General features: G+C 40.7%; 1 protein-coding gene across 1 annotated transcript in view; it reads right to left on the reverse strand.

Moving 5' to 3' along the window:
* The window catches only part of LOC139130278 (latrophilin Cirl-like), a 28,401-nt gene that overhangs the window by 9,707 nt on the left and 9,034 nt on the right, over positions 1–9,660 (reverse strand). Inside the window, exons 2-5 of the mRNA XM_070696030.1 lie at positions 2,510–2,604; positions 1,629–1,820; positions 1,012–1,080; positions 175–295 (exon numbers count right to left, since the gene is read on the reverse strand). Coding sequence (XP_070552131.1) covers positions 175–295; positions 1,012–1,080; positions 1,629–1,820; positions 2,510–2,604 — 477 coding nt within the window. The remainder of the gene's footprint in view (positions 1–174; positions 296–1,011; positions 1,081–1,628; positions 1,821–2,509; positions 2,605–9,660) is intronic.

Here is a 9,660-nt window from a genome sequence, read left to right on the forward strand (position 1 = left end):
ATGCCAACGGTTGGATTGATAATCCCCGGGGGAGGGGAGCCCTCTTTCCATCTGCGTCGGAAGCGATATAAAAGATGGCGTAACGCAGTCCTAACGAATTGCTTCTGAGGACAGCTTTCTAATCGATGTAATCGTGTAAATGCCCACATTGGGGATCAGCAATTGCTAACTTACCTAAATTTTCGGTGACAAGGCTGTATTCTGTGATATTTACAAGTGAAAAACACGAAAGTACGTCTCCATAAAACGAGTCCAGTTTTTCCAAGAAAGTGAAAATTGCATCAACATCAGAAACCTGAGACAAAAATGGAAGGAAAATGAAAAGCAATCAATTAAATTGGATTGGCTCGCCAAAGGGTCTGGGCAGGATAAATGATCTTCCTGGCCGAGAGGCAACGGGATCTCCAATTTTCCTTTTGCAGTGTAAAGTGTAGCTGCGGGGATCGAATCAATAATAACAAGAGCGATCAGGACCCCGGATAATGCTAACCCGAGTGCGCACATAAAATCCAGCATGCCGGCAGCGTTGCAGGTAGCAAACATCCGATAGATTACCCTGATATTCACCGCATTAGTTTCTGAAAGATTTTTCCCGCGCCCGCGGGGAAACGGTGCACGCAGACGACCATTTCTGTGCGCGTGGTCAGTGCCAGTTCTTTGCATATAGGCGGCGATAGATGGGCGTTTTTTTATTTTAATCTGTTTCCATTCTGTAAGGTGTGATAAAATAAAAACTATTAGATTAATAGCTTTATTAATTCATTGTGAATAGGGTTCTTTTATGGTATCTTGAATATTCTTGCTAAATTTTGAATAGGTTCTTCAAAGTTATTTGGCACAGTCGCAGTCGTATACTAGTCTTTTATTGGCTGAAATTAATTTCTTATGCGTGATACTACATAGACTTCATCATGGTGCTTGGAAATAAAGCCCGCGAACTATAAATCGTATCTATTTCTTCTGGTTGTTCAGCTTTCTCGCAAATTTCGCGGTAATTCTGACAGTAGTTACCTGATGTGTCTCAGTCCATAGACTGCTGTAACTGTTATCTAATAATTGTCGGGCGGAAATAAGGACAGCCTGAAAACAAAAACAAAAACAAAATAATAAGTGAATTATGAATGGAATTTTTCTTCATTTGGTATTACAGTGGGTTTCATGTCGGTGCCACAACTCTGTATGTGCGACAGACACATTGTATGTAAAATATAAACACTTAGCTTGGGTGTTTGCACACGCTTCAAACTTTGAAAATCACCAACTCATTGATCGATGACAGTAAACCAGCACGGGGGCAACTCGATCAGGACCAACAGCTCAACAGGTAGTTGCACTTTATCGACGACGTAGCAGTTTTTTAAGGAACAATTACAGCTGAAAGTTTGAAGATGTTTGCTGCCGCTAAAACTGTATCACACACAGAGTTGTGGCACCCAATTGAGACCCACTGTAAACAGGTCTAAACACGATTCCGTTACAATTGTGAGAAAGTGAGTATATAGTGAAGTAACGGAGACATGCAAATTAATATTATGCAAATACAGTATTTTGGCACAATCGCGATAGGTTCAATGATATAATGGGATACGTGCAAAAAATAAAGTGACTCCGTGCGCGCTAAAACCCACCTCCGTAAAATTCATGACGACTGCTGACGTAGCGTTGCACGTGACCAGGAAACTGTCTTCAACTAGTGCATACATGATCGTCACGGCTGTTAGCAAGTCGCCGGAAACGACCAGTTTGGCGGGTTTGGAAGCATTCTGTAAATCTTCTGCTAGATGAAGGTAGCCCGATGGACTGCCGTCTAGATTGCCAGTCTGCAAAATAAGAGAAATGTCTTCGTGTTTCACAGCCGACATTATTATTGGTCGGCCATTAACAATGGTTGAAGTTGGCGGGCCCGTGGTTCAAATTACCATAACAATAGTTAAAATCTACATAACAGTAGTAGTAATTCACATGACAATGCTTGCTTTTTGCATATGAATTACATTTGCAAAGTAATTATAAGAACTGTATGAGAATAACCTAGCAACTGAAGCCATTTCACGCGTATCAAACCTCAATGTCATACGCTGAACGTATCAAAACCTCAATCTCATACGCTGAACGTATCAAAGGAGATTTGTTAAAAATTTGGCATACGTCTCCACGTGCACGTGCCCGACGTTATGAACGCGTGCAAAACTTGGGAACATAGGCATCAGGAGAGAATATTCGCACTTGACTAGAAAATGAAAGCAAGGGGAAGTTCACGAGAAAGGAAAATCGAAAAAGTATGCTTACGCCCGTCTACTCTGCTCCATTCAACGCAACGCATCTAATTCTTGCAAGGCAAAATAAACAATATGAAAAAAATGCTTATCTTCGCTCTGACATATCCTGCGCATATGTCAGGGTCACTCCGTTTTGAAAGGTAACTTTAGCGTGATTAGCATATGGTATAGGACAAAATCCCACCAACATTCTCTTCCCTGTCATCCCTGATAAGTACTGCATGGCCTACCTGTGTATTCAAGCTTGCCAAGGTAGGTGAAACGCATCTTGTGTAATCTGCGACCTCCCACGTCGCGTCGCTCCGGCAGAATCTGTACACAGTTCCTGTAACGGGAAAGGTAACATTGAGATCAGGCGATACTGTCAACCAGGGAAAATATTTTGAAACCCGACATCACATACAGACAAGTGAATGCTTTCAAAACGAGTGTAAAATTACACGGCTAATTGAGCTATATTTGAATAACACACCTGGTGTCCTGCACTGAAAAACAGAATAATAGCGTCCTATGAGAATAACAACCCCAGGGTTAAACAGTTATAAAACATGTTTTTTTTTTTTCCAAAGCAACAGTAACTGAGGTAAATCAAACTCCTCCGCAAATCAGAGCCACTTTGTATGTGTCGGAACCTATAATGCACGACGTTTACGCTTGAGAGAGAGAGAGAGAGAGAGAGAGAGAGAGAGAGAGAGAGAGAGAGAGAGAGAGAGAGAGAGAGAGAGAGAGAGAGAGAGAGAGAGAGACTGGACGGAAATAGGAAGAAAGTTTATGGTCTCTGGTCGTGAAATGCGGTTAATGGTGTTACACTGTTCGAACTCGTAATACGCTATTAAATGTCCCAACCACACGCTATATATTTCGTACCAACAATGCCTCGCGTGACGTCAATATTATATGGACGCAGAAATTGGTTGTAAAAGATGGTTTCAAGGTAATGCATTTAGAAGCCCCCACTCTCCTTAGTTTGTTCGTGTGTCCCCTATGGAGTTGCTTATCCAAACAATCGTCAATTATCCCGCAAACATTAAATTTTGCTCTAAGAACTTCTATTTGAGGTGCCTCACGCTTTAGAAAGGAAATGAATGATGGCGACTTTCTTTAGTGGGCGATACAATCAGCATAACATTCCTGAGAGCTCCTATCCGCACGCACCTGACATATGTTGTACAACGTGCATGTGCTGAGGGCAAAATGCAAGGCAAAACAAAAAGCGTGTGTGCGTCCGGTAATCCGACGTACTCTAATTGAAAACCCTCGACCCCACTCACTTTATTTCTTCATTCCAGTATATAAGTATAACGCATGATGTTTATCAATCTTTCGTAATTTTATGGGTTGCACACCATTAAATACGAAAAATTAAAAAATGTTCCCGACCGCCCTACCTATCGGAAGACGTGTTACAGGAAAAACGTTTTCTGGTCGAATGTGCGTATATTCTGTTTTACACTGCCCTGTGGAAGGGATCGACTCATGTCCTGAGGGCGCTTTTTAATGAGACGAAAGCAAAAACTTGTGATAAAATATTTAGTTCTTTACTTCGTTCACATAGAACCCTTTTTTTGTCAGCTCAGTATGTTGAAATACAAGATATTGGCCTCACCAACACGCTGCACAGTGTGTATATTGGCCTCATCAACACACCGCACAGTGTATATTGGCCTCACCAACTTGCTGCACAGTTTATATTGGCCTCACAAAAACGCTGTACAGTGTATATTGTCCTCACCAACACGCTGTATATTGGCCTCACCAACACGCTGCACAGTGTACATTGCCTCACAAAAAACGCTGCACAGTGTATATTCGAAAGTTGACTGTTTACAGAAATTCTTTTGTCAATCAAGGCAGGCCGATACAAGGTACTCTAAGATGTTGCAGACTTGACATTCGCGATGCTTTTTGAAGAACAAGAAACTATTTTACGGAGAGAAAAGGGAAAACATGTCAAAAATACAACTGATTGGGCTATTTGAAGTGTGAGAAAACACGTACTAGCAAGTTTACATGAACAAAGTGGATTTTTTAACGTCTATTTGAGACTTCACCGCTGGAAGTTCCTTGGGAAAGCGTTAAACCATTCTCTTTCATAATCGAGAATTAAAATCAGGCATCACCGCATGAAAGTTTCGGGTAGGAGAAACAATCTACTTCAATGATTGTCGATATTTGAAATTCAAAATGGCCACCGTATCCTGTATTGACTCTACTGGGAAGATTTAAATTTTCACAAGGTGATCAGACTTCCTTCCCTCCACCAGCTTCACAAGAAGTCCGCACAAACAGCTGATCAGTATAGGGAAAAGGAAGTATCCACAAAAACTGTCCCTAGGCGCTGTTTACCCCTGTTTACCACTATGGTTTGACCCACTTACATTATTTTTCTATGGGAGCTGGACCTCTTACACAGGGGAAATGGGCGAGTAAGGGTTAAAATCAGCCCTATGAATTCGAAGGATATGTCGAAGTGTGATATCGTGCGTGTCAGGCCCGAAGCACGACTTTATCGCTTTATACGCAAAAGTATACAGTTCACCAGAGTAGCCCATAGCCCCTTACACAGCACAAAACGTCTTAGAACTAGTCTTACTTAATGGGGCTCCTCTGAGGGCGATCGTGCCGAATGAGTATTTTTCGACTACATGTAGTTTGTCGGCGTGTTTCAAAATGCGGGTGAATATGAGCGACCTTCCAAATTATTAATAAATGACAAAAGTTACTAACTCCGAAAGACACTGTCTGGCTTACACCCTCTCATAATGCGGCCGTAAATTATTCTGCGAATTCATTCCACAGAGGAATCCGATGTTTTCATATTTTTCAACGGGGAGTCGTGGATTGATGGCTAGGTGATGAAACGATGACTTGCAAACGTAAAGAATGCACCATGCTCTCAATAGTCGTACCTTCTAGGCAACGTTGTAAATCCCTACAACAACGCAACTCGTTATTGTAAACATGCCATGCTCTCTCTGTCTCTGTTTCTGTCTGTCTGTCCGTCTCACTCTCTTGTATAATACAATATAACATAATATCATATGATGTGATATGATATGATATTCTTAAACGATAAACCACACCCAACGGTGGTATACCATGAAGTTTTGACTACGGTCAGTTCGCGACATATCTGCTCCGTCAAGCGATAGCGAGTGCGTATATGGAGTGAACTTGACAAAATGAAGTGGTATATCTGTTGCTGAGGTGGTTTCTTGCTATTAGGCGCTTTAAATAAAATTCTTTGCTTGCCGTCCGCGTGCAGGTAGGTTTTCAGAGAAAATTAAGAAAAAAACACAATGTTAACACTATCACAAATAAAAATATTTTTTTCCAAAAGAAACCAAATACAATTGAGCTTATGTCAATACACTTATGTTTTTTGTCTGTGTTTGTTTTTTACCTGGCTGGCTGGTAGATTTCAACCCAAGGACGGCAAACAAAGAATTTTCTTTAAATGGCCTTACATCATAATATTCAATTGAAATTCTGGCTTGGAACATCAAAAAGGGGATTTTCCTCTGATTGATAGCTCTTGCCTGTTCCAACCGTGCTATATTGCGAATATAGCACGGGTATTTTCACGTCTCGACCAATCAGATCGCAGTATTTGCGCCATCAATGTACTGGTATGATATAATCTATATTACATACAGATTGCGCGTCGGCATGCCACCACAACAGTTATCCAATTTTTGAGACAATACTCCACGTGTAGAGCCACTCTTCTGGATTACAATTATTCCGTACAGAAACTGCAGGGCAGAGAACATTTTCTGCGAATGCTTCAAGTTCTTGGAGTTCGCCATAGACGGTGTTCAGTGTCGCCATAATCTTGACATTTTAAAGCTCGGCTTAAATGATTTATTAGGGATAAAGTAGATAAATTGAATTTCTTGGTTTCCTTGATTCTTTTATGTTTTGTTATTTTTACATTCTGTTTGCTTTGATACCGTTTTATTGGATTTTAATTTTGTGTATTTGTTTAGGCCATCATAGTAGATTACAGCTTAATAGGGTAATTCTAACTCGATTGGAGCCCGTAAATGGGTTACCATTAAATGTGAAATAAATAAATAAATAATAAATTTTTATGAGTTTGTTTTACTAATAGTGATATTTGTGTCTTTCAGAGTAATTTCAACGTGACATTTATGTTAATTTTTTAACGATAGAGCTGCTGTTTTCAAACCCCTCCCCCCAAAAAAACTGCATCGAAGAGATCTCCTTCCATACGTCATGAAATTTGTCTGTTTGGTGTCCAATGACAAAATCTTACATTTTGAAAACGATGACACTTGAGAAAATTCTTGCAACTCGCACTAATGCATTAGATGACGTATGCCAGAATTTGCGTATCTATAGGATATCAAGCAAAGGGATGATTGGCATTGTAGTCTGACGCATAGTTTGGCAACGATGCCACTCATGCCTGTTTTATCTGGCAGAATTTGCTCCCAAAGATATATCATTGTTAAGCATCGAGTTACTTTTATTAACGGAGAATGGATAAAAATTTAACAGACACGCAAAGCAGTTTAACATCATGATACCATGGGCCTGTCATGCGTGTTTCATTCTTTGAAACACGACCGGGCGCCATGACACGCAAAGTCGTAAAAACTGTTTTACGGCGTATAGTGCCCAGGATCGAGTATTGCAATAATAGTGGATGGCGCAATCTAAGAATTTACGTAGTTTTTAGTACCAAAAAATGTTTTCGTGGGAGAGAGCGACATTATGTAGTGAGTACTTCAACACTTGGTCCGGCAAAGAATCGTTGACAGTACACTTCACGGACCAGAGTAGTGAAACTTCTAAAATTATGAATAAATTAGGCTATTAAATGTTGTTTTGAGCATGAAGTAACATACTTGTTTTGGGGAGTACAAGACCGCAGACTTGTTGATGGAGTAATTTGAATAACCGTTCACTGTGAAAGAATCTATGACTGAACAGCCCAGCTTGCTGGATTACGTGTACGGTGGTGCACATTCAACACGTGTGTGCAGTTCCTTTATGTTTCACCGTGTCTTTTCCCCCTGTTTTCCATTTTACACGATGTGGCTCATTAAATGGCATAAAATAATTCCAGACACGGAAAGTACTTCTCAGAGTGGACTCCCGCGTGATTTGCCATTTTGCAATTAGGGATGCAAGAGTAAGAAGAGAGACTACTTGACTATCGTAACCTTTCTCACACCTGTCGTCCTTTCGGTCTCAGACGAATCTTTTCACAAGCACGCACTGTGGCATACCGACTTTGCGACATCTGTAGGGCAAAGATCAGAGGCGGCAAAGCTAAAGACAGAAAAGTCTTCATCCGGTACCATATACTTATTTCGTATTGCAATTGCTTTCTTTTTTCACAACTCGGGATTTCTTTCAATTAAAGTCGGCGTCCGTCAAAATGGAGCCCATTCGGGCTAGATGATCACGCTTACAAAAATGGACGGTCGTCAGTTTGATGGTAAGACGTGCCCTTTCTCTCGTGCCTTATTTCAAAGAAATGCCCAATGAATACAAATCTTTGCCAACATTAACGATTCTTACGTTATATTTCAATTATCACGTCGCCATTCTTTTTACATATAATCCTTTGCGAATTTTATTTTAGTACGGACGCATTGAAGGTAAACATGGTTTTAAACATAGTCATCATATCATTTTAAGTTTTTGAGATAAGTTATTTATTAAAACTATCAGAAACCTAAAAATCTCTCTTTCTTTAATCAACCACCTGACAGCCTAAACGGTTAGACTACAGAAGCTGATTCTAAAACTTATCGGCTTTTCGCACGTTGACGCAACTGACGTATATTGCAATACTGCCATGTCCCACACGACGTGCCTCCTGCTTCAGACCATTAAATTTGATACCACTTAAAAATCAAACTACACGTCACAGTCACCACCTAAGAGACATGTATACCACGAGATTTTGACCAGTTCACGACATATATGCACGAGCGATAGCGAGTGCATATATGTCGCGAACTGATCAAAACCGAGTGGTATACCGTCGCTGGTGTGATTTTTTGCTATTGTATCATGACTGTATGCTATTGTAATTCTGAGGTGAAATGTCAAATACGGAATTTTTCTTCAGTTGAGAGCTCGCGTGTTCCATCAGTGCTGTATCGCGAATGAGGCACAGTCATTTTCACGTCTCGACCAATAAGATCGCTCTATTTGCGCCACAATAGAGAGGTTAAGATTTCATACGGGAACGGATATGTCATCATTTTCTGCGCGCTCTCATCATGTTCTGATGATGTCACACGTTCTCTTGTCGTTTGGCAGTCGTTTTCTACGTGAAACAGCCACTTTTCTCGTACACCTTTTCCGAGAGCGATTTTCACGCTCGCTTCGCCATAGACTTGATATTCCAAACTGACATTCCTTTCGTTTTGTATTGTTGGTCTTGGTTTTATCGATCGCCGTCTGATTTTGAGATATTTTAAGTAACAAAAAGGCAAAAGTACCTCCTGCAGTGCACTCGCAGACGACGGCACACGCGCAGCAGACGTCGTTACACTGCGCTGCCGATAACATTCAGTGTAGACTGAAATTAACATTGTCATTTGTTTTTATACTCCGTGGCTTTACACACAAAGTAAAATTTCAGTATTTTTCAAGTTTTTATCTCTGTGTTCTATTAACCTGATATCAGAGCAAAATCCTTTAGACAATGCAACTGTGTGAGTCGGCACCAACACTTTAGCCTAAGTCTATGGGCATGTAAGAATCGAAACAGAGCGAATTGAATGTAAAAACTTCGGTAGACTGTCGCATTAGTGATAGGTTGTTACGTAGATCATTAGGTGAACACAGACATGTAAACCTTGCTCGGCTAGCCAGTTTATACTGCTGCCGTGGAAAGCAAAGCGACGGGGCCGGTCAAGTCTTAATCTGAATCTGTGCAGAACGTTACGCGTACGGAACGCGTAGCCACTCTACGTTACGTTCTCGCTACGGATGAAATCTTAACCTCTCTATATACCGGTGATGCAAAACATCATAGAACCTGACTGACGAATATCAAAATGAACGATGGATTGTACACTCACAATATAAGCTTACGTGACGCTGATCACATCTAGTTAACTTCGGTCAATCTAATATCAAACTCGCTTCTTAACTCATTACGCTTTTTACAGAAAATTCTCCTCTAGCGCACTTTCTTCAATCTTAATCGTTCTGTTTGTAACCCGATGCTTGAGTCATTGTGTGCAATTAAGACGTGCTTCACATGTATATCGGTACAGTACTAGACTCGATGAAAGAGAAAGTCTGCGGCAACCAGAGGTGTATGGCTTCAGGGGCAACCGTCGCTGATAGTTCTTCTCTGTATCATAAAGAACATTTTTCAACTCACAAC

This window comes from Ptychodera flava, chromosome 3 (genome assembly GCF_041260155.1).
Source record: "Ptychodera flava strain L36383 chromosome 3, AS_Pfla_20210202, whole genome shotgun sequence".
Taxonomy (NCBI): domain Eukaryota; kingdom Metazoa; phylum Hemichordata; class Enteropneusta; family Ptychoderidae; genus Ptychodera; species Ptychodera flava.